This window comes from Oreochromis niloticus, linkage group LG6, assembly GCF_001858045.2.
Source record: "Oreochromis niloticus isolate F11D_XX linkage group LG6, O_niloticus_UMD_NMBU, whole genome shotgun sequence".
Lineage (NCBI taxonomy): Eukaryota > Metazoa > Chordata > Actinopteri > Cichliformes > Cichlidae > Oreochromis > Oreochromis niloticus.
The window spans coordinates 33,564,884-33,590,719 of NC_031971.2; the positions used below are offsets into that span (position 1 = coordinate 33,564,884).

A 25,836-nucleotide genomic window follows, 5' to 3' on the forward strand; every position below is an offset into this window, starting at 1 on the left:
TGCTAACATATTGCTTAGTGTCTAGAAGGTTAATTTCTGTTATTGTACTCCATTTAATTATCTTTTTTACCAGTTGACTCACAGGATACTGTCATACTGTGTTTGGTGTCAGATAGTTATAGCCCACCCATCTCAACACATTTCCTACGTACCAAATTAGTTTGTTGGGGGGTTATATTTTGAGCTATCTGTGTTTCAGTGATGAATCCAAGTAGAAAAGTTTTGGTTCAACCTGTTGTCAGTGTGTGGATTCATCTTAATGGAAAATAAAACAAAAGGCAGCCAACATGCAAAGAAGAGCTTTGCAGTGTCCTTTAAGAAACCTGGAGAACTTTTCCTCAACACTACTTAAAACATTACAAGAAAGGTCAACAGAGTTCTGGCTGCCTTGAAAAATAAAGGTGGTCATACTAAATATTGACTTTCAAGGTTGAAATGGAAGAGATTCTGTTTTTCCTTAAATACTGTATTTCCCTATATGCTTTCACATTTCTGCAAATCGCTAAACTCATTTCACATTTACCTAGCTAAACATAAAGATGCATACATGTAAATTAAAAATTATTAAGACAATTTAATGAATGTTTTGAGGATAAATACCACTGGTACATATAACATTTTTAGTTCTAGTGAATTCACGCTCTTTATTTATCTGTTACCAAAATAATTTATGGTATTGGAGTTAAAGTTGGGCTAAGTTTTGCGAGTACAGGGATGATATGAAACTAAACACAACCCCAAACTGCCTTTATGGAAACAAAACATTAGAATATAAACAATTAAATGGCTGCTATGACATTTTGCAATTAAAGGTTTTTTCTACTTTTTGCCCAGATGGCTTAAATAAGCATGCATGGTTGTGATATGTGTTACTATTAGTGTTAAGTCAGTAATGACTGCATAAGTCACATGGATGGATTTCCCAAAGTTCTAAGCATGGCTGCAAAAGCTTTTTGTCTATCCTAAAACTCTTTACTGAATCCTCATCCAGACAGCCTATTTCTGGCTCTCAGTAATACCAGTCTTTTAATGTAAAAGAGCTTAATGTGGAGCAACGGAGGAAATTTGCCCAATACAAGACATAGTAATAAATGTACTTTTTACAGTGAGTAGAAAGGTTTGTAGTGTCAAAACACAGCTATGAATCTTACTCTGTCAGATCTCTGTCAGTAACAAATGAAAAATCTAATTTTTTCATTTGACTTATAAATAATAAATTCTGCACACTTCCCAGAAAATTTTAAACAGAGTTCCAACCTTATATAAAAGCGTATCTAGTCATGTAGAAGTCATATTATCTCTGCCAGTAATTTTGTTAAATTCTACCAAGTCTAAAGCTGAATCTACACACATACAGTAGCACTGCACAAACCAAGCACTCCCCTGTTTAAATTCCTCTAGGCTAACAGCTTCCCAGTTAAAGTGTCACCGTATCTGACTCAAGCTGCATGTGTTTGCATATAAAATGTTTGTGTCAGTAGTTCATTTTGTGTTGATAGCTTTTCCTGGTTGATTGACTGGTCATCTGGGTAGATTACATGTCTGATCTCTGTGTTAGTTCTTACTGGTGTCTCATTGCTCTAACAGCTGACAGATTTGGTGTGGTGTTTATAGATTTACCCTTGCAGTGGCTGGGTATGCAGATGGGGAGGATTGACCTGCTGCGACCTTGGAAGAATGCCCTGGCGGAGGACGACGGCGACCTCGGGTTGGGCAGGACGTGCTGCAATGCAGCAGAGCAGATCAGGGCGCTGCATGCTCTCACCCACACACTTACGCAAACACATAACCTGCAGCTTTATATCATGAAATAGGAACACATACACAGATGCTCACAAATCAATAAAAGCACGCACACTTTTTTTGTCCTGGACGAGCAGGCATGGGTGTGTCCTAATCAACCTGCTGCTGACTGGCTCACTGAAATGCACACACCTCATAGATGACTGTATTTGGAACAACACACACACACACACACACACACACACACACACACACACACACACTAAGACAGGATGTGCACACGTTGATGTATTTGTTTGTTTGCATCGTATGTTTTTCCTTTTCACTTTAACACTTAATACATAAGGCAATCACTCACTTCCATCAGACACTATAGATCCTTCCATCTCCCCAGCAGGACTTCCCATATGTGCAGTGTAAAGATATGTGATTTAAATACCAGTGAAAGACAGACCCTCATTAAAGAGACTTTCTGGGGCATATTAGTAAACCCTAATGACTCTGAGCAATCATATCAAACCAGATCAACGTCAATTATTTTCACTATTAGGGTAGTGTATACCTCAACCCAGTGAGGGTCAACCCAGAGTCTAATACAACTGTATTTATGCACTTAACTGACCTCATTTGACCTTGACTTGGATACATATACAACTCCAAGACTAATATCAAATAAGAAGTCTCATAATACTTTGTCTGTGTAGCCAGAGCAGGAAGAAGTTATTCCCCTGTGCCTTAGAGCCTTCTTGTCCTTACTCTATCACAGATACATTAAAACAGTGAATGACAGTGCTGCAAACGCTGACATTTTCCTTTATTACAATGAACATAGACTTGTCTTGTTCTCATACGGTTCCCAAATATGCATCAGTGCGCTATTGAATGTAGCGCCTAACGAGCACATTGCTTTCTTCTGTTAAGCTGACGTTTGCGAAAATGCCCAGCTGTCTTTTAGACAATTTATTTGCAACTCAGTATTAAAGATTTACATATTTATTTAAAACCAGTGTTTTTTTACCAGAGTGTCATGGACACCGTACCCTTACACCAAACCATAAACACTGACCGGCACACAGCTATAACGGAAATTCTCAGTAGTGCAGCAGATGTTGCAGGATATGAGGAAAGGTTATAGCTGCAGAGGAAGGAAGAGCAAACTGCAACTGTGATTCAATAGGAAATTGTTTCCATTTTTGTACTATTGTCTACCATCTGACAGAATGAGATGTGGCTACATTTCGGGTTATCATGTTTAACGTGATTTCTTGCAACTGCTCATAGTATTTCAAGCGACTGATTACTTTAAACTTATATTTATGTTGATGAATAATATTTTTTTCATCTAACTTTTGATTTACAGCAGCTGTGAACCAACTTATACTCCAACCTGACGTTTAACTGCAAAGCTCACTCACGCAATCAGCACACAAATAAAAATTGAACCAACAATCCACTTTTAGATAAAGAAGTCTATTTATTATTTGATATACTGTATCATATGCATTTTCATATAATAGTTCTAATACCAGTAAGTCAAAAATAATAGTCATATAGTATTTATATATATAGATATATAGAAAACTAATCCAATAATCTACTTTTTACTTGGACTTGTAAAAAAAAACAACATGGAGAAATGTATAATCTTCTCCCCAGCTTAAATATAGGCGCTTTGAGGGAGCAAAGAAGATAATACAAAAAGAAAAATTACACCTGAACATTGCATCTCATAGAATAAGAACATCTGTCAGCAGCTAGTAATGTTGACCATCTTGGTTTAAGACACAGGAAGAGGATGTGGTTTTTTTTCTTTGCTAGAACATCTTTGACATATACAATTTTGTCTTATTTTTACCTTCAGTTGAAATGGCTGAAAGAGTTCTGAATTTTTAGTATGAATGAGAGAGGAGACGATGGCAATCATGTGATCATCTGGATTTGTAGACTGAGAGACAGAGCATTAGATTACACCAGTCTCATTACATACACTGAAGATCACTCCTAAAGATGACGGCGGGGGGAGGGGGGAGCAGAAAAAAATGGGAGAGTGTAGGAAAATAAGGTTTTTAACAGCAGGATATAGAAAGGTTTATGTGCTTCTCCACCAGTGATCTGCATTTGTAAACAGAGGGTAGCAGCACATACAGTGCAAAGTCCTTTTCGTCTACTCACACCAATCCCCAGCCTCTCTCACTTTCTCTCTGGGTGCTCTCCAGGAGGTAGCCATGTCTCGGTTGGCTGGGAGAGATTTCCATTTGCATCCATTTAGGTGCGGCAGTCATCACAAGTTCTTACCAACTAAACTGATATCATTCAAGAAAAAAAAACAAAAAACTCCCACCCCTGTCTGCTCAAACTCTCGATATGTAGAAACGAAAACATGGAGGCAGGCTGTTTAACGGCTGTAGGAAATGGATGAGGCCGTGGACTACAGACCATCCGGAGCTGTGGAAGGTGGCATCCAGGGGCGCTTGTGTCCATCGAGGCCTGAGATGCAGGAGGGCTGTCTCACTGCAACCCGTCCTCCCTTTGAGAGGCGTGGGTCGCCAAGTTGGGGTCAAGAGGAAGCGTCAAAGCTGCACAGGAAAAGACAGACATGCCATTGCAGTTAACTATAAAGTAAAAGCAGGTCTGAAAACAAACATTTATCAAACTGAGTGACATTTTAGAAGAAATAAAAACTAACTGAAACAATGATGTGTGTTTGGAAAAATAACTGAAATCAGTGAGTGTGAGGTCACAGGGGTGCATGTGCTCGCTGTGAGACTCTTCATTTCAAGAGTTCTTTGTTTGTAATAACTTATTATTAAATATCTTAACTTTTTAAATCTTTTTAAACTTTTTTAAATCCCAAACACAATAACAAAAACACCTAAACAAATGTCAAAAACCAACCGGATTGATTTTGGATAAACCAGAGTGCTAAGGGCTAAGCATATATACGCACTGTTTCCAGTTTGTTTGGGCAGAAGTGTCTGCAGTGTTTTTGTAGCTTGTCCTGGTTGTTTTGTATCTTATATTTTGGAAGTTCTCAAAATCTTGTAGTTTATTTTAATATATAAATCCATGAATATTAAAAAACAAGTGCAAACCTAACATCTTTCTTGTTCACTGTCCTGCAACACATTAATTTGCTTGAGAAGAAGGGATTTTTCAAGTGGTATGGGATAGTGTTTCACTAATCTCAAGCTTGGGCGTTACAGCATGTGTAATTCAAAGTCCTATTCAGTGTGCAGGTCACGGAACAGGACATTAATTAAAACGGCTTTTAAATGATAAATAGGAGTTATAACAGATATATTGCTATGTTAATTATTTCTATATTTGCAGTTTTCCTTGTTATGTTAGGAAAAACAGATATGTTTCTAACAATGATAATGCTGGTTCAGTTCTATCTGAGAGTCCCAGTAAGCCATGACAGCATGACAGAGAGCAAGAATGAACATGACAGAGTTAAATGGAATAAAGTCATCATACATTTTACGCACACTCTTGTTTCCTGTCAATATTTGTTGTGTGGAAAAAGGCCAGATTGCCTGTATTTTGTTGCTGGACAAGTACAGGTCACCAGCTTCTTATTTCCACTGTTTAACCTTGAAGGAAGTCTTTTTTACAATAGTTTGCAGTGTCGACAGCTGTAAATGTGAGTGAGCTTTCAACAAAGGAATTTGAGCCCCGATTCTCAAAGTTATTTTTTCTTTACTTCTTCTCAAAAAAAAAAGATTGCATGGGTAAATAGCCATTAGCTACATATGTCTGCTGAGGGGAGCGAATGAAAGAGAGAGAGGGGGACAGAGAGCAAGCACGAGAGAGAGTTTGAGCGAGTAAGATGTTCATCTCTGCAGGTTTTTGTGTTACTTATCAGTGACAGATCCCTTTGTTCCTGCCTGCGTCTGTCTCCACCTCAGTGGAGAGCCAAGGGACGACCAGAAGGCCTGACTGCAGTCCGCATTGTTAGCACATCCTTGTTGCCTTTTCTGAGCTTGCAAATCATCTTCTGACAAAAAGTACACTTTATTCTTTTCTTCACTTGAGTCACGGATGTTTTTGTAGAAGGTAATTGGGACTGGGCTCAGGCATGAAAAGGTAATGGATTGAAAAATACGAATGCAAAGAAAAAGGACAAACAGTCCTTAATGTGCATGTTAGAGAAGTTCATGTTTGGGGGAATAAGCATGCATGTGGCTTGTAATTACAGCTTGTGTGTGTTGGTGTACTAAACAACGACAAGGGTGGCCAAGGGGGGCCCCAACTGTCCTCTAGGGGGAGGTACGTCTTGTCTCGCGGTCATTAAATATTAACACAACCATCTCGGCCTCCCGCTGGGACTGATTGAAGATGTAGGATGGCATACGGGGACAGAAGAGGGTCACCTCTAACTCTGTAGTCCCACAGTAAACCCACTGTGATTACACCTGGGCTAGATCAAGCATGCCAACACATTACTCATCTGGAGGCAGTGCACCAGACTAAGTCACGGAATGACCCTGCAATGACACAGGATCTGTTGTGATCCTGTGTCATTGTAGGGTTCAGATCCAGATTACCTCCTGATTAGCAAGAGAATAAAGTCCAAATAGTTTTGTATGTATTTCAAACACTCCTGACTGAAAGAGTCCATTATTTATTCATGTAAATCCTTCTAATGTAAATCCCTCCATCCGACTAAATAGGTTTCAAGACGCAAGCTAAAGGAAGCAGCACACTGTATGGCAAAATAGAATAATGGGAGCTAATTACAGGATTATGGGCCCTTGTGGAAAGAAGAGACAACGACCTTCATTAGCTGTTCTTCTTCTTTCAGAGATTCTAATTAACGCACACAAAAAAAGTTTATGAAAAAGAAACAAGGTGGAGAGGGATTCTTACCTGTCCCATAGCTTGACATTTCTACAGTTGTTGGTGCAGCAGCCGGCTGATATCAAAGCTGTGACAAAAAAGGAAGAGGAACGAGACAGAGGAAGAGACGTGAATGTGTTGTTTTGACAAGACTGGATTGTCTCATTAATCTAATGATTTAGAGCTGATGTCTGTCTGGTTAGACTGCAAAAGCAAGGAAACATGACTAATAAATAAAACATGTTAATGGAGTAGCAGCTTCTGTTATCAGCTAAATTATATGTCGGAAATCAAACTTGGAATGCAGCAAGTTTGTTATTAGAACAGTGGTGCCAATCAGCACATGCCCACCCTGCATAGTGACTGAGCAGAATGAGAGACTCTGGAAAATTTGGCATTTTAGAGAAAAAACACAATCACCTTTTTGCTGCAAGTTCAGAAGACAAAATGCACCTGCGTTATTAGACTTGTTTCAAGGCGAGCAGGCATGATTTGGATTAGCGAGGCAGTCGATCAATTTCCAGCTCAAGTTCACACGAAACAGGTTTGACTGGTGGATTGTACTTCACAATGGAGGCGCACAGTGCACACTTGACGTCTCTGATTAGACCACATAAGACAAGATCCAAATAAAGTATTATATGTTGCTGTGACCTATTTAAAGCGGAAGCAGCATGGAGACAGTGCCTTTTGAAATAATATCTTTTCAGGGTTTTTTTAATTTTATTTAGTAAACTAAGCAAATACGAATCAGACTTCGGATGGTATGAAATGGGCTCTACTTCAAAACCTGTACTGAAATTACTCTCTGCATTTAACCCATTCACTCAGCAGTGGGCAGCCACCAATCCAACGCCCAGGGAGCAGTGCGTAGGAAGAGTACCTTGCTCAGGGGTACCTCAAGGTAGCCGTTCGGTCGATTTGAAGCCCCGACCTTCCGATCATGGGGCGAACGCTCTACCTACTGAGCTCTCTCCTCCCTGAAGGGCCTACAAAATCTACATAAGTACTATAATATAACATCTAGACTGAGGTGACCTTGAAGGCAAATACTTAAATTTGCTGGAGGTTAAACTGAGGTTTAAGCCTTTTATAGCTGATTATTTTTTCTTTGTAATGGTTAGATAGATGTGCTAATTTAGGATATTTTTTGCATACCCCACTGCCAGATTATGTGGGTTTAGTTGTAGCTCACTTCACTCTCTGCAAGTGAAACTGTTGCACCTTCACAGTGGAACCATTGCAATCAACTTTGCTCTTCCTAAACACAAGGAAAGCTCTTGACGTCATTTTGAGTTTCCTGTCATACTTAAATGGCTCTGCGAGAAGTTCTGATCACAACTCAGTAAAGCAGCGCAATAATGTTTTTGCTATAAGCACACCAAACTTTGCAAAAAAAATGTTATCCCTCTTTACCTCTTTTGCCCTTCAAAATTCTTTTATCCTTGCTCCCTTGCTTGATATCTCTATCTCTTTCTCTCCTAGCCAGCGGTTTCTTCCTCCCCATGAGTCCATAATCATGTTTTCAGCACATTTCCTCTCCTTGGCGCTCTAACATCTCACATTAAAGATTTATAATGCTCTTGTGACCGCCAAGTTGTGCAAAAGATTCCAGTAGCCACTTTCACTATGTTCCCTGCCCCTTCCCTCGGTGTGGTCATCAGGGAACAAGGCAAGATAACACAGAGATATGAAAACTGCTTTAAAGTGTTGGGTAGATGCAGCAGTGGGCTGGGGGGTATTTTCACTTGGAGGTCAGCATGTGGGGAATGGGACTGATTTCACGGCTAAAGCGCACAAACAGGGTAAAAAAAAGTACACCGTCACACGCACCTCGTTCTCTACTCACACAGCTAACACAGGTGAAGCCAATATTTACTGTATTTAGATATTTGCTACACTCGAAAGAAGATGTTACTCTGAACATGGTCTGTGGGCAGTTTCAGAATCCGGGTTTGTATTAATGCTAAAATTTACTTTAGCATATATCAGCCCAAAATTTAATATGCCACTTATTACTACTTCTACATACAAACACATATTAGATTAGTTTCATGTGTTCCCTATTCAAGCCACCTCTGTTCCTGAGCTAAGAGCTTAGGATGTCTAGGGTATGTGTTTCATGATTTTCATGGCATCTTCACACTCAGAATGGCTTTGTTACTATAGAACAATTATAAAATTGAATTTTCAGGTTTTTTAATGTAAACAATTTGACTATTCTTCATCTAGTCAGGATCAAGAGTGGCAAGAAAAAGCATTAAAAAGCAGTATTGATAGACATCTTTACATGACTCTTTCAGACTGTCATTATAAGCTGCTTATGTTAGCACATGATATATAGTCACTGTATAAATCTATAATGCCTTGAGGTGTTTGTTGTTGTTATTTGGGGCTAGATAAATAAAATTGAATTCAATTGTACCACAGTATAAAGACAACTAGAAGTGCAGAATATACCTGGAAAAAACACAGGAGGAAAAAGTTTGTCGTTCAACCATTCAACCGTGTTAGCTTGAAGTAACTCGATTCAAGCTGCGTAACTCACAGAAACAATTGGCTTGAATGGATTTGCTGTCTCAAGGTCAGCTTTCACACACACAGGTCACAGGATTATAAACTGCTGTCTTGTGATGGTGCAGTTCAGTTTACACACCAGCTGTGTGCCAAAATTCAGAGAATCCCTTTAAAAGAACTTGATCAGCGTCTAATTAAACTTGCTCCTCCTGAATTCTAACCAGCACCTGTGACCTTTTGAAGGAGAGTTACAATGTGAGAAAACATACAATAAACTTAGGCGGTGTTTGCTTCTGTTATGGGGAAGCCTAATGTTAAAACCAAAATTGGATTTAACAGCATGCGAGAGATGTGTAGAGGGAAGGGGGTTAGCAGTGGGTCAAGTATATAGATAATATGATTAGTCTAGAATAATGTGTGGGGGGGGTAAGCTCTCATAAATGTCGCTTCTGTACACCAAAGCCCAAGTGAAAAGCTCCAAATTTCCCCTCAAAGAGATCTGCAAGATTGGCTTGGGAGAAGCTGCTCCCATACTGAATATAGCCCTTTTCCCTTAGCAACCAGACACCAAATTATTAACTTTATATAACTCATAATCCTGCACTTCATAAAGAAGTTGCAAAACCTTTTATCACTTTGTTAACAAAATAAAGACTCTTTTTTGATGAAAATTGCTTGAAAATTATTTAAGAAGGCTGGCTTTGAGCAATAACAATAAAGGAGCTGCAAAAACAAATCAGAATGACGGTATCTGTATAATTTATCAAAACCGGTAATCAAGTTTTTATTGATGTGTGAATCAAGCCAGTAAACACATGAACCTGCTCTCAGGACTACTCATCTCGCAGTCCTCCTCGATCTGTTGCTTTCTATTCATCTCTCTCTCTCCTTCTCTCAATTTACAGAATCAATGCAAGGTAATTTCACGTGGCCATTCCCTCAGATCTTCTAAAAATCTGCCATATAAATTATTCAGGCTGGCTGGGCAGGAAAGCCCGTTGAGATGCATGGTAGATCAGTGACCTTCCGTTTAGCTGGCAGTCAGACAGACAACTAAAGTCAGTCAGTCAGTCAGTGAAGCTATCTGGCAGGAGAGCGGCTTGTTTTAATGTCCCTCAGGCAGCTGAAGTCTGTGCTGTTATGTGCAACTTTGGAGCGTGATGGCAAGCTCGGAATGCATAACATTATGCATGGCCGTAATACATACACCAAATGAAAAGAGGAACATGCAGGGTATTTGTGGAGTCTGTGCTTGGCCATGCCCAGTCTTGTGAGACCAGACTTCAAGCTCGTACCACTTCAGTTCCGCTTGGTCATCTCTGCAGCACTATATAGCAGCAACAACATGCTAATTGGTTACACTTGGTTTCACCAGGCTATCAGAGCCTGTTCTTATCTTTTAAATCAGTAAAATTACACAAAGAGAGAACAACACTGAATTTTGTTTTGTTTTGCAGGACTGTTTTGTCACGCTTAAAGACTGTATTTTAAATAGTGGTGCAGTGGCTAGTCTCACAGTAAAGGAAAGGTTCCGACCATTCTGTGTGGAGTTTGCATGTTCTCCCTGTACCTGTGTGGATTCTTTCCAAGGTATTCCCACAGTTCAAAGACTTGCTTGTTAGGTGAATAGGTGATTGCAAATTTGCCACAGGTTTAGATGTGAGTGTGTGGTTCTCTGTCTTTGTGCTTGCCCTGTGACAGACTGGCAGCCTGTCCAAAATCTTCCCCACCTTTGGCCCTGTAAAAGCCCCAGCCACTCCACAGCCTCCAGCTGGATTACCAATTAAAAAAATGGATGGATGCAACATAGTTTTAAACTTTACTTTAAATATCTGAATATGCCTGAAAATAATGAATTATGTTATTAGAATTCACACAAAAAAGATTAGCATTAGATGAGAAGATAAATTAGCTTTATTAGAAAGAAATCTGCTTACTAGATTTCACAAACAGCAACTGAGCTCATGGTGTGACAGTGTACACCAAAAACCTTGATTCACCAAGAAATTGTAATTGTTTTGTTTCTTTTTGTCTCTTTCAATAAAAGGACATTTGTTTTTATCTACGACTATCTGACAAGCATGTTTAATACAATAATATATACGTATCATACGTGATTTTTAATGGCATATCAACACCTTGCACAGCAAATATTGCTACTGTTTTTCAGCACACAGTGTAGGCCTAATGCTAGTTAAATCATGAATTCCATCTATCAAAATTCTATCACAGCAATAAATTCAGCTCTTTGAGCACCTGGAGCAGAAGCCTTTGCAGGTTTGATTACACTCCTAAAATGGAAGGAGAACTTCTGAAAATCAACACAGCATCCTTGTTCTAAGCAATAAAGCCTGTTACATGAGAGATATTGCTAAAAACAGTGTGCACTACCCCCATCACAGAACGGTACAAACTGGCTCTAACCAGAATAGAAAGAGAAATGGGAGGACATGGTGCACAACTGAGCAAGAGGGCATAAACATCACAGTGTGCACTTTGGAAAACAGAGGCCACACAGGTTCTCAGTAATGGTACCGACAAACTCCGGTCTCAGCATCAACACTAAAGAAGTTATTCCAGTGATTTCAGGCTTTCCAGGTAGAGTTTCACATAAAATACCTGAGACTGGCCAGTGCCTGTGCCATGATATAACTGCCTTCTTTGCAACTTGGCCTGAAATGCCACTAATCAAAAAGAACAAGTAATTGGTGATATCAATAATTATTAACTGTCAGTGACAACATTCCTGATCAATTTAATGCTATATTAAAAAAAATACTTACTTTCAACATAAGTATTTCTTTCAATTGTAAGTGACACTAAACCCAGTAGCAAGTCAGTAACCTACATATTGGTCACTCACTACTTTTAGGAGAAGATTTTTCAGTCCAGTGTTATCGGTTGAAATTGTTCTTCTTTATTCTTCTTTTTTAACATATTTTTATCTGCTTTAACTTCAATCCTACAAACCGTGGCTTTTAGCAGTACCTCCCTAATTTAAGCTGCCTTTTTTGCCATGTTGCTATAATAAATGTGCAATGGCCAACTGAGGCATGAGAACTATAACAGAGTAAGTGATGGCAGCAGGGAGAAACAGCAAATAACTTGAAGCCCATGTGTCTGCTGCATGGCTCACTGTTCAGCTGAAGTAGACCACGGAGACACGAGAGCATGAAACTCGCTGGAATAGAGGTGAATAATTGGCGCCCCGTTGGCTGATCGAGCCTACGAGGGATGTCTGTGTGTGTGTTTGCATTTGTGTGTGCTTTCAGAAAGAAATACATACATCAAATAGACGGTGCACACTCACGAAACAACGTGTAAACACATGCAAAGACATCGCTTTTTGAATAACAAGCCTGTTCGGTTACGTTGGCCTAGCAGTGCTTAAATTATGGCAAAATTTAGTTAAATTGAAGACATTAACTTCATGAACAAAGGAGACTTCTTTCATGATGGTTTATAGATAGAAACTGTAGTCTCTCATTTTTCTTCTGCTGCTTTTGTCTTCTGTGTTGAAGCTTCACATCATCTCCTCGAGTTCTACAAGAGCTTGTTGTTGTTCCATGCACTGCTGTAGTGTTTTGCTATGATCCTCAAAAGGCAAATTAAATATTTAAGCAGACATTCACAAGATAAACTGCTGTTGCTCTATTTTAACATGTCACCACCCATCACACCACAGTGCTGATGAATAATATAACAGACTGGGCACAGAGCAGCGTATAGAGGATTGCGATGCGTGTGCCAGTTAGAGGGGTGGGGATGAGAAACAATACTGGTAATTTCATCAGCTCTGAATTAGATATTCAAATATCCCAGAATTCTTTGCGGTTTTGCGTGACACAAAGGGTCTGCATTTAAAGGGTCTGGCTTTTCATCTTCCAAAAGCCTTGGGACCTCGATGACCCATGCCCTGGGGCTGAAGCTTGTTTACACATTTTCAGGCGGTCCCTTCCTTTGCTATTAAAAACAACAATAATGCTTTTTTTTTTTGCATTTGTATCATATTAAAAGCCTTTAGATTTAGCTAGAAATAATGCAATGCACTGTAACAATTTATGCATTTTCTTCAAAACAATATTATGCAATATAGAGCACAGGTAACCATCTGTCACACTGAGTGTTAAGGATGAGCCAGTATTAACATTGTCTACTTTAACATCTACGTGTGGATGTGAATTTACATTCTGCTCTTACACCCCCCCCATATTCTCACATAGCTCTTCTCACATGAAAAAGTGAAAATAAGATTTTGTTAGCACTTATTAATATAAGATAAAAAGACAACATTAGCGGAATATTAAGAGATCAAAATTAAGCTGTTTCTGGGAAACTCATCATTATGTTATCATTTAGTAAAACTACTGACCATCTATTGTCATTTAAAGCAACCCGAGAAATTCTGTGTACTAGATGCTTTATTTGCAGCTAAAGTTCTCACAAAGCCAGGTAATTAAATGATTAAATGTACCTTTTAGTATAACTGTAAAGGAAATGAGCCAGTCAGTCTGGAGCAGTGGGGGGTCGGGGTAATGAAATTGATTTAAATATCTCGGAGAGGAAATCTCACAGACCAAAAGACATCGCTGAAAGAGAACTACTAAGAGATAACGACATAAATATAATGACAGTGGTGCCAATCATTTCATGGTCTAACATAATGTAAAGTAATGGAAGCTCCACACGTGCCTTATTGTAAATCAGGAAAACCATTACCTCAAACACACAAAATGGGCATTAGATAATTTATGCCCCAGGAAGTAGATAACTGCATCCTTTCAACATGCTATATTCCTGATAAGTTATCTCATTTTTAACAGACAGCTGAGCTATAAAAGCCATCGCTCTGATAGGAGCAGCAGCGTGGTATGACCAGTGGCAATGCACAACAACTGGCACAAACCATAGACAAGCTAACTGAGCCCTATACAAGACTCTGAACCCTTATAAAGAATTAATAATAGGTTCTTTCTCTTGAAGATTAAAAGTTGAATTCACAAACATAAAATTTAAATTATGTAATGGAATATATCAGGGGCTTTAAAACAGAGGCATACTTTGTCGGGCAGGACCAGTGATAATGACAGATGAACTAAAGCAGAGTTTTATATTTTGATTACACAACAACCAACATAAATGTGGCTTTTTGCAATGAAGACATGATTCCTCACTACTTACTACGTGCTGTTACAGCTTGATTCTGACATGATGTTAAAACACAAAATATTGTGTTTTATTTCTGTGTTTCAAAGGGGAATCAAAGAATTTTAATTTGATATAACTACTTGTAGTTTTTAAGGCAGCCAATTTTGTTTAAAGTAAAAAAAATTGATATTTTGTTCGTGTTTTGTTTTGTTTTTTAATTTCAGTGAATGCTACACAAGACTGGGAAGAAGTTAAAAAAATCTATTTAACTTGATTAAATAAACATTTAAAAGCAGGCTAAAACAATTGAAAACAGATTCAAATCATTTAAAACAAATAATTAAAAAGCAACATGACAGATATTTTTAATAGAAATGTGAAATTGTCACATCTTACTTTCAGAAAGAAAGTAAAAGCATTTTGTCTGACTTTGAACCCCTGACTTGAAGATCAATCTTAGACTGCTCTAATGAATTTTACTTATCCAGAAATATGTGACCACATTAGCAAAAACCACAGATTTGCTGCCAGTGAAAGTGAAGGTAAATTAACCTTAATTTAATATGCAATTTATGTGATCACTAAGCTAAAGCTCCCAAAATGTATACATTTATTTCAAGTCAAAATCAAAGACACCCAAAATCTGCAAAACCCTCTTCTCACAGCCTCACCTGCATACTTCCCATGCGTCACTTAGGTGTATCAGTCCAGCTTCACTTTCCTCCTTCACTCGCACCTCATCGCCTGATACTCTCAGACTGACAGCTCTCAGAATGGCACACAGCTACAACTGAAGTAAATGTAACAGTAGCAAAATGTGGTTACTGCTGGTGACTCTGGGACTGTGAGAGATTCCCTCAGGCCCAGTCTTGCCCTCATACATGGCAGCCACTCAACTTTCAGTTAATTACCTGGCCTAGCAAGCTAATTTCCTCTCAGCTCAGTGGGCTGTTCCCCACTGGCATGGCGTAAGAGGACAAAGACTGTTCTCCATTCCACTGGGTTTGCATGTCTACCGGATGAGTGGGGCTACTGTGCAACATTTGTCACATACCTCTGGGGTTTGGGCCGGAGCAACGCTAGTATGCGCCAAGCAGCCTCCTTCATAACTCAAAGAGCCACTTACGAGCTGCTGGTGGGGGAAATGTTTAGGAGAATCCTAGAATAGTTAAATGCCCGACATAATCAAAAATTCAGAGTTATCTTCTTATGTTTTTTTTTTTATGAACCCATAATCATAACATCAGTCATGCCACAGTGTAGACAATGTGATTCTAAAAGCCATGCATGGAAAGATATTTGATTATGAGCTCATCTCTCCTAAATCTGCAGCACAAAATCATCCTCCTTTCCTTTCTCTAATTTATAATTTAGTCTGCTGAAAACAATTTTTGTTTTTATGTTAGACACATTTTACACCCCATTTCCCATTGACATTACCACAGTCATGAGTATTTGTGTGGATCTGGCATTGTCTGAGAGTTGCAGAGGCAATATATGGCTTTTTGCTGCATCCGGGAGGAGGAGGCTTTAAACTGACAAAGCTTACAGCAGCTTGATTAAAAATGACAATGATATGCACCAGTGGAAGATAAACAAAATGCCTAATCATGCACTCCTGGGTTAATAGCTGCTCTGATGGCCTATAGGCAAGGGTGTTTGGGATAATTGGTCTCAGATGTGATTACAAATTCAAAGGCCATGATAACATTTAAAAGTAACATTTTCCCCTCTGCAGATAAAGACATCCACCTTGAGAATTGAATGTCTCTGATGGCCTTAACTCTAAAGCATCTTTGAATTTTTAACCAATTTTTTAATGATAGAAGACATCAATAAGGGAATGCCTACTCAACTTGTAAATTAAACATTCATCTCTTATTTGCAGAAAGATCCAATGCCATGGGATTTTAAAATGAGTTACTGTTACTGAGTTACTGATAGACTGTAAAACAAAAAACGGTTAGAATCAGAATTAGTTGGTCTTCGCAGCATTTGTCTTGTAAGCAAGTTCAAGAAGTTCTGAAAGGTAAAGCTGGAATGTCAGGGCAGATGAGGCTGTCTGGTTATAATATTATTCCATTTGACTTACACCAGCCTAATGCTCCCCTAAATCCTTTCATACCAAGCAGCTGTGACAAACATTTGAGTTTCCCCAGGCCGCTTAGACTGCGAGACTTGACAAATTTTCAAGGGATGCTTTCCATCCATCGCCTTGGCAGACAAGCAAGGAAGAAGAGGATAGAGTGGAGTAAGAGGGGAAAAAAAAGATGTATTATAGAGAGGAAGACAGAACGAGGGAGAGAAGGAGGGGAAGAAAACAGCCAGTAATCCACTCAAATACTTCCTCAACCCTCTTTCCTTAGCTCAGCCTGGCAAACACCACATCCTCCAGCTTCCTCCTGAAACAGGGCTTTGTAATCAGAGTTTTCTCTCTTTCCGACAGCTGGTTGTTCACACTGGCAGCCAATTAGGATGGTGAGAGAGAGAGTGAGAGTGAGAAAGAGAGAGAGAGAGACTAGCTTTTCAACGACACTGGCGAGGGAGAACATTATCTGAGACCACAGCTTCAGTGATGATTTCCTGTTGCACTGACAGACAGCAGCACTTCTAAGCAACAGCCAGAGGAGCTGGACAGTCTGAACTAATGCCACAATTATAGAGATTAACAGATGGAATGAGACAGTGGATTGGTCGTTGCTAATTCGATCACATGCTTGAGAATGGAGGACCAGAGCGTGTCAGTTCCTCTTGAGTATATAAAAAAGAAAACTAAAAGAGGGTTATAGCGAGAGATTTGATAAAATGGCCACAAGCCTGAAGTAGGATGGAAAAATGTGTTTAGTTGAGCGTATTTTGAAAACTATTTGTAAAAAATTAAATCTCAAGGTAAAGGTTTGAGTGGCACTTGCAGAATACAGAACAACTTTAGGGTTTGACTGAATTATTTCAGTTTGTGGCATTCATCAAGGTATTTATAAAAAAATATTATGGACCTCATTGGTCAATTTGTATGCCATTGGATGGCCATGTGCTTCACGGGTAGTAATTCTCCCTAGAAATGTGAAGTACCAACACTTTATCACTCCCAAAGCGTAACATTTTACGCTATGTGACAAATCGTCAATATGTTACGCTTCCGGGTACCCAACATGTCCCTACATTACGAGGTCGGAAAAATGAAAAAAACGTTTGGAATGAATCTACACATGTATGTTCGTTTTACTTAAATCGCTTTGGAAAACACTAACGTCACACGTTAAGGTTAGGGATAAGGTTAGGGTTAGGGCTGGAATACATGGCTGGAACGTGTATTATCACGGGAGCATGATTCTGCTGGATTTCATCCATAACCCGGCGCATAGCATAAGAACGCGGACGGTCACCTTTCGCGTTCCTCAGGAACGCCGCAGGACTTGACAAATAATCATTAAATTACACCTCGGGAGTGCGAACGGGCTGGGAGTACCCAAGAGAAATCCTAAATGGAACTTTATCTGACACTTAAATAGGAAAAAAATGCAAAGGTATGTAGTTGTTTGCCATAAATCTGTTCTATGTTTCTTCAATTAAAAAAAGTTACAACACTAAACTATAGGTACTGGATTAAACTGTGTATGCATATAAGGTGATGTTAAGCTAATGTCTTGCTAATTAGCTAAATCAAAGACTTTAACAGATTTTTTCTGAGTTCTTTCCACTTTCTGTTTATTATTTTATGGTTGTTTCATGGGGTTTTATTAGAAAATGCTTTCTTCAGCATTTCTACTGTGCATTATTTTTCCACTGTGTGGGAGGTGGATGTTACTATATTAGAGTTTCAGCTAACTTTAGCGACTCTTTACTACAAATTTTATGCTCCACCAAACCCATTACCTGCCATAACATTATATTTGTCAGACTAATGGGTTAGACCTTCTATATATAAACAATAAAACACCAAAATATTACACCTATATGCTGTTTCTTATTCGAGTGTAAGCAAATCATCCAAACAGGAATTATATTCTGCTGACATTCATATTCAATGTATGCAATATAACGCTATAGCCTAGCAGAAAAATGTAGCTTTATTGGTATTTGGAAGGCTAATATGGGCTTACTAATATTCTGCCTAAACTGATATCAAATATTACATGAGAGCCTCATATATCTGTGGTTTAGCCATTATGTAGCACTAGCTTGCATTACAATGTTAGACATTATACTGCATCTTTATTTTGATCTGTCACCTGAGAAGGCTCGTGTTGTGCATGTATCACATCAAACTGAGCTATTTCATTAAAACAACACACATCACAAACACACACTTTTCAAGCAAACTACAAATACAGTAGATAGAGTGCCACACATCTGCAGTACTGTATGTACTGTAAGAAAATAGAGCAAAGGTTTCCCCACACACTGCACCATCTTTTCTTTTCCCATGCAGCCTATTTTTCTCCTCCTGATCATCTGAGCAGCTTAAGCTAATATGCAGAACATGTGATTGCTAAAGCAGAAAACATGATTAAGTCTCTCCTCTTTTTCTGAAGAAGACCCTCTGCAGTGCAGAGATCCTGTAGGCTTAGTGAACATTCATCCCTGCAGTCTGGGTCAGGAGACTGTAGTGTTCATGGCTGATTAGTATCAGAGAGGGATTTTATCACAAGGCAGATATTTGTGCAATGAGTCACAATTGATCTTTTGCTGTTACTGATTATTTGTAAAGCTCCTCATCGCATACAAAGTCAAAACGGCCTTTAATGTTTACTGCAATTTAATATTTGCAAGCCAATAATTACTGCTGCTTTAAAGCTTATAGTGCCATGGCCTGATTTCATTTGTAATTCCTTGTAATGCCCCTTTTTATATATAAATGAGTCAATATACTTTTGGATATATATCATCAAGATGAGAAAATAAGATAATGGTTCTTTTCTTCAGGCAGAAACTCGGAGTTGAACCAAAGTAAAAGCATGAGTACTTTCATTTTGTTGGTATTCCTTCCTCCTGACTGTAATAATGACAGAATAGGCTATGTGTGATAAGCTTCCTGAAAGATGTTGCAGCAGATTGTATTAAAAGGCTGCAGAGGTCAGAGTGTTGTTTTGCTTTCTTTGTGGATTTTGTCAGGAATTTAAATGGCCTGAGCTTCGCTACTGTTGAGTTTTACATCAATATGAGACGTTCATTTGTCAGAAAATAAACCCTCATCGCTACACTGACCCTGGGAGACTTTAGCACATCCACCCAAATCACACACACACACGCATACATGCAAGATCATAAAAAATGAAATAATGCTGTGCAAAGGGCTTAGAGGATAATCCAAGCGAGTGGAGTGTACTACATCGTCACAGGAATTAAATTCCCTCTTCATCCAAAAAAGGACATGGCAGCAAGGTTAGGTCAGTGTATGACACAAAGGGATATCGCCACAAATCTGCTCTCTTTACGTTTCCTACCCCACACATCTTTTTTTCTGTATCTACTCATCTTTCTTGTCCTTTTCATTCTCCTTCAGTTGTATTAGTTTAAGTAGCATTTTAGTGGATTCTAATCTGCCAGCATCAGATGGGTGGTATTTTTGTGTTAACTTCAGAAAAAGCATCATCCTCTGGCAACGTGTTGATTGCATGTCTCTATCTAAGTGTAAATATCCTGTAGTGACACTTAAAGTTAGTTCCCTTGTCAGGTTAGTGGAGGCATGGAAGCCCTGTAGCGACATGTTCATGATGGAGATAAACATCAATTGTGACAGATAACAAGCTATGATATACCAATACGACTTCACACAGGCCACACACATGCTCAGCCGCTGTCATACACAGGCTTAATGAAGTCTTTACGGCCCTGGTTAACGGCTATTTGGTGCATGCATTTCACTCCGAGCTAAGTTCACAACAGTTATGCCACAGTTGGCAAACTACCAGGCCCTGTGCACTCACAACATTTTCCAGTTAAGGATTTGTGAGGCATTAATGTGGCGTGGCTTTTGCAGACATCATATGGGTTTCAGGTTACATCAAGATTGAAATCTCTCATAGAGCTACAGTTTGTGCTGAGCCTTAAAATAGAAACAGAATTATGATCCAAATCAAAGTTGTGTGTGTCTTTATAATAATCCAGCGCAATCCATAGAGATTGCAAAATGGCTAAAGAGAGCATGCTTGATACTGTACAGTAGTTTCTGAGGTCACCATGGCTCTACTGTGTCTTAAAATGCATTCACTGGCCATTTAGTGCTTTAATTTCAGGTGGCTCTGGAGGCAGACATTGTTAGTATTACACTGGGTTTTACAGATAATCAGTGCCACAAAAAGTTAAAAGCCCCAAGACCTTCTTGCTGTGGGGCAACAGTGCTAACCACCGTACCACCCTGATGACACCAATAGGTCACTTGTCAGATTCTGTTTTATGTACACTTTATTGATCCCCGTGGGGAAATTCCTCTCTGCATTTAACTCATTCACTCTGTAAAGCAGTGGGCAGCCATTGGGCGCCCGGGGAGCAGGGTGTAGGGACGGTACCTTGCTCAGGGGTACCTCAGGGTAACCATTCAGTGGATTCGAACCCCCGACCTTCCGATCATGGGGCCACCACTTTACCTACTAAGCTATCCCTGCCCCCAAAGCTGCTCAAAAGCAACAAAATGTGTGTACTACCTCTTTGAAGTTGTAAAGTTTTTAATTGCGTATTGTTAGGTAAACATATAATTATCCAGTTGGCATAAATGAGTCATCATCTGGTAATAAAAACAGTTAAAATCCTCGCTATAAAAGTTGAGTTTGCTCTGTGTAAATTGTTTCTATTTCTCTTGTAATTTCAAGCTTATATTGCAAAGTCAGGTAGATATTTCACCTTGAGGAATTTGTCCTTTAGCATCTGAGAGCTCTGTGCCACTCAGCACTTTTTCCCCCCGGACTCCAGAAATCATTATCAGCCACTGTGGGGTATTTAAACAGCAGCCAAGTTGGTACTTTGATTTTTCGTCCTCCTCATCATCCTTAGCTCCCCACGATCTCTCAGAGATGGATGTGAATGGAGCAAAGATTTAGAGGTAATTCATCATTTAATAGGTTTATTCATCATTGTGTGGCAACAGTTGCAATGCTACAACTCAAATTTGTGCGTGGATCATTTGAGCTGGAAAGATTCATATAATACCTGTTTTTTTCTCAGTTTGTCCCGAGTCAGCCCACATTTCTCTTGAAATGAAAAAAAAAATCAATAATGCTGTAAATTTTGCAGCAGTCAGAATAAGCATGAGTATCTCAGTTTTCTCAATCAAACAAGTGTATTCCAATTCCAAACTAACCTGTAAATCTCATTTTAGAAAATGTCTGCATTTACAGAGAAAGAAACGACCTCTACACTATTACAAACTGTAACACTAAACCCTGAAATGCTACACTTTTCATCCTTAAGTATATTTGTATATCTATATATGTTGAAATATTTATTTGATTACAATATTTCACACTGTTCAGCCTTCACCATCTGTATAGGAAGCATCTCAATATGCCCACCAAAAAGTAGCACTGATAGTATATAAATTTAATGGTAATAAATCTTAAGTGTAAAACAGAAGAAACTGGTAAATATTAAAACAAATGTTCTGCAATATCAACAAATAGTCTGCTACAGAAAAAAAATTAAGAGTTTTGACTCTATTTAGCCTACATTCCTTTTTGACTTATACTTAGCTTGGTCGAAGTTTCAAATAATGAGGTCACTGTATGCACAAGTAATCGCTGTGAGCTAAAAAGCTCAGGCTTCAGACTGCTTTAAATGCTCAAGACAGGGGATATCCTTAATATGGCCATTGTGGGCACTCAGCTGTGAAGAGATGAGTTTGTTATCCAAACTTTCTCTTTATGAGAGGCAACAATTATGAGAAAGTTGGCTCAAAGCTAAGTTGTCCTTGAGGGAAGAAAAAGACAAAAAACAGCTAATTTCATATAGAGAATGGAGTCGAGAGAAGCATCAAGGCCCAGTATGAGGTAAATAGGGATTATTTTCAATGTTAAATCATGCAAAGCAATTAGAGAGAACAGAAGTAAGGAGTTTTGGGAGCTTCAAAGTCTTCAGAGTATGGACATTGATTTAGTAACTTAGTGACTAAGGTGTGGAAAACATGTAAACACTTGAATATATATTAGCCTATTTTTTATATACACTCATAATAAGTGCAATAAGTAAGGCGGTATGTTTGGCAGTTCAACTTATTTTGATATAGTGTCTCCTGCCACTCATTTAGGTGTATAAATCAGTTTATTTCAGCTTGCTATATGTATGTTTTATGTTTAAAAGACAAGCAAGGGCAACATCATTCACTTGACTTTAATGGGGTGTGTGCATGGAAAAACTAGGTGTTAAATAGAAGATCAGTATATATGATCACATCACAAGGCACAAATAAACCTACCATTCATGCCATTATAGATGCTCCGATGATGTGGTGACAGCTCATCTCCAGCCGGCCTCCTCTGCCCTTCCCTCACTGGGCTGCCAAACTTCACATGGTCAGGGCTCATGCTGTATTGGTGCCTGTGAGTTTCCGGGCTGCCCCCCTGGATGAAACAGCCCTTTTCATGGTGCTCTCCAGTCCCCAAATGTGCCTGCCGGGGCTCTGGGCTTCCACATCCTGTACTACTGATGCTGCTCCTGTTGTGCCGCTGATAGAGCTCCCCGGTGCCTCCCTGACCTAGGAAGTGCTGCCTCTGGCCCAGGACGAGGTCAGAGCTGTGGTGCTTGGGGTGCTGCTCCGGACTTCGGTGGCCCACGTTCCTTCCATATTTTTCAGGACTAAGGCCCCGCATGACCCGGCTATGGTCAGGCACAGATATAGAGCCGCAGCGGGGCCGGCAGAGCTGAGGGAGGGTGTATGGGTACTCCAGGCTTGTACTCCGATGGCGCCCAGCTGGGTGCTCAGGACTGGACACCTCCCTGTCTCCTCCAATTACACCTCCTATTCCACTGATGCTGCTACACCTGGGTTTATGTAGAAGCTCAGGGCTTCCTTTTTCCCCACCACTGCCAACCCCACCCACTCCTGCAGCCAGGTGAGGCTGTTTATGGTGAGGGTGATCAGAGCTGTCAGCACTTCCTGCACTGGAAGTGCTGCTTCCATCCCCTACGTCTCTCATTAGCAGCCCCTGGCCAGGCACTAGCAGCAAGCTATTCTGGCTGTCTATGGAGTTACGGCACCCTCCCATTCCCACACTGCCTCCACCTCCACTTCCCCCAATGCCACCTCCACCACCTACTATCCCCTTTTCTTCATCCAGTAGAAGACAGAGCTCCTTCAGCTCCAGGTTCTCCCGGATTACCTCTTCTTGTCGAAGCTCTAGCTCCTTGAGTTTCTGGAGGTAAAGGGTCACCTCTTTACGCATTATGCTGGCACTGTAACGTCCCAGACGCTGCCACTCTCTGGACACACGCTTTCCTTTTTGACGATCATCATCTAAGAAGCAGCACAAGTCCCGCAGCTCACGATTGTCCTCCTGCAGCTTCTGGTTAATGTCCTGTGAAAGCAAGAAGAAAAATAATAGAAATTTAGAAATTAGAAAAGAGCGACACACAGTTTTATGTGTATGAACCAGAAAGCCTGAGGAAAAAAAGCTCCTTAAGGAACACAAATTAGTTTTTGAAATGTTGCAAAACAAAGTCATTTTTCATGGGTTACTTAACTTCAACTAAATCACTGAAGCCATTGTGCAATTTGAATACATTTCACTGCTCTTTCAGATAGCAATCAAATGGTGTATGCAATCATAATGAAATGAAATCCTAATCCTATGTCCTTTCCCATAAATGCAGTGACTCACTGTGTACCATGTGAAATACGTAATGTAGATTAGATTCAGCTGTAGGAGATGAAAAGGCCACACAGAAATGAGGCAAGGTCATGGAAATGAAATCACATGCCTTAAACATTTTATACTAAGCAACATTTACTTAAAGATTCTTTCTTCACCTCCAAAAGACCTCCTTCTTTTCTCCTCTTCTGTAACAACTTAACTCTCCGCTATCCTCCATCTCCTACTTACTCCCCCTTTTGTACCCTCCAGCTCTTTCCTGTGTAATTAGGCTGCTTGGATGGGTGGAGAGGTGACGAGGTCTCCAAGAAAAGCAAATGATCCCGATGTGCTTCAGCTGAGACAACCCCAGGCTGATTCTCAGAATTTAACTGTAAACACTGTGGACACTGTGCCATAATTATTTTATTAGAAAATGAAGGCACTGGGTAAAGGTTACTGAAATGGAGAAAGCCTGCATACAGTTTCAGAGCATCTGCCCCTTGATTCTGTGTTCCACATGCTGTAGATTTATGTGGAGGAATTTTCTAGGAATCTAAAGTATGCGAAGACAAGATCAGATTTGAGCACTGCGTGAACAAATCCACTGATTTATAGACGGACACTACTGTTAGAAGAAAGCATTTTTAAGTGAAACCTACTCGTCATTGCTCTATCTGAGTGGAAAGGGCACAGCTTGGTATTGATTTTGCTAACAAGCACAAACATCCCTTCCCCTTTTAGTTCACTTTAAAAGCCCGTATTTCCCACCTCAAAAAAAGTTAAAATGCATACTAGAGGCTTTTATTAGCGCCTGCATGTGCAAAAGTGCACATATGCTTTACATCCATCTAAACCCAAATGATCGCATATGACCCATACAATGGCACCCTGAACTTCAGATATACCATCTATTCTCACACCATGTTTGCAGAGGCGCTCTCTAAACAGCCGAGCATTGCTCCTGCTATGCGCGTTCTCAGGTGTGCTCCAAGCCTATGATCTCATCCTTCACCGATGCGCGCCCCCTCACCTTCAGCCCCCTGATTTCGTTTAAGTGCAGCTGGAGGCTACGATTGACCTCCCGGATGAGATTCCCGTGGTCCAGAATCACGCTCATCTTGTCGGCCTCAGACCGCCTGAGTCGGCGCACCAGATCCTCCTTGGTCCACTTGAGCAGTTCCTCGTCAGTCAGACCGGAGATGTCCTCTGCTGGACTTTCAGTCTTCGCTATCGAGAGCTGAAGCCCAGGCTGGGGCGGTGGAGTCGCTTTCTCCATTGGCACAGCTCCTCCGGTACCGACAAAGGGCAGAAATACTTAGAGGCTCGCTGACAACCTCTGCTCGCATCCGCTCCCCGATCGACTTAGGGTGGAAACGGTTACCGATTGTAAATCAGTCGCATAGTTTGGCCTTTTCTGTTGCTCCCCACTCTTCCACTCTCTTCCTAGAGCAACAGCTGACGATGCCGGCTGGGTGCGATACAGCGGAGAAGATGCTCTACTATCACTGCAACATCCTCACAGCCGAAATGGACTCTGTGCGCAGCCGATATGCATTAGAATCCAGATTCTGTCGGTCAGGTGGTCAAAGTGAGAAAAGCTTCGGTTTACACACACACCTGCCGCATCTAGGCTCAGCACACTGCGAGAGAGAGGAGATAGTCCGCTGTGCACAGCAGAAACACAGGGAGAGGAAACAGCTCTCCCCTTTCTCTCTCCCTCCCTCTCTCTCTCCAGGTCTCTCCCTCCGGGGGCTTGAGCCTCACCGAAATCATAGTTTGGTTGCAGCGCCACCTAACGTTCAAA

At 40.1% G+C, this 25,836-nt stretch overlaps 1 protein-coding gene across 2 annotated transcripts; it reads right to left on the minus strand.

The window, feature by feature from the left end:
- Window positions 1-3,196: 3,196 nt before the first annotated feature.
- ccdc85al (coiled-coil domain containing 85A, like) lies at window positions 3,197-25,763 on the minus strand. Of its 2 annotated transcripts, XM_003453794.5 has the most exons (4): window positions 25,063-25,763; window positions 22,658-23,756; window positions 6,613-6,670; window positions 4,008-4,319 (listed from the first exon to the last, which is right to left on the minus strand). In XM_003453794.5, the coding sequence occupies exons 1-4, from the start codon at window positions 25,306-25,308 to the stop codon at window positions 4,301-4,303; spliced, it is 1,422 nt and encodes a 473-aa protein (XP_003453842.1). In that variant the 5' UTR covers window positions 25,309-25,763; the 3' UTR covers window positions 4,008-4,300. The 2 variants fall into 2 exon arrangements, with proteins under 2 accessions (XP_019215149.1, XP_003453842.1); XM_019359604.2 differs by lacking the exon at window positions 6,613-6,670 and having other exon boundaries at window positions 3,197-4,319.
- Between the last annotated feature and the right edge of the window lie 73 nt (window positions 25,764-25,836).

Bases quoted from the DNA above. Each gene is read 5' to 3' on its own strand.
- ccdc85al (XM_003453794.5), bottom strand. From the start codon at position 25,308: ATGGAGAAAGCGACTCCACCGCCCCAGCCTGGGCTTCAGCTCTCGATA. The intron at 23,757-25,062 runs GTGAGGGGGCGC...TTGCTTTCACAG, and splicing joins ACGAAATCAGGGGGCTGAAG to GACATTAACCAGAAGCTGCA. The intron at 6,671-22,657 runs GTAGGTTTATTT...TTTTTGTCACAG, and splicing joins CATCTATAATGGCATGAATG to CTTTGATATCAGCCGGCTGC.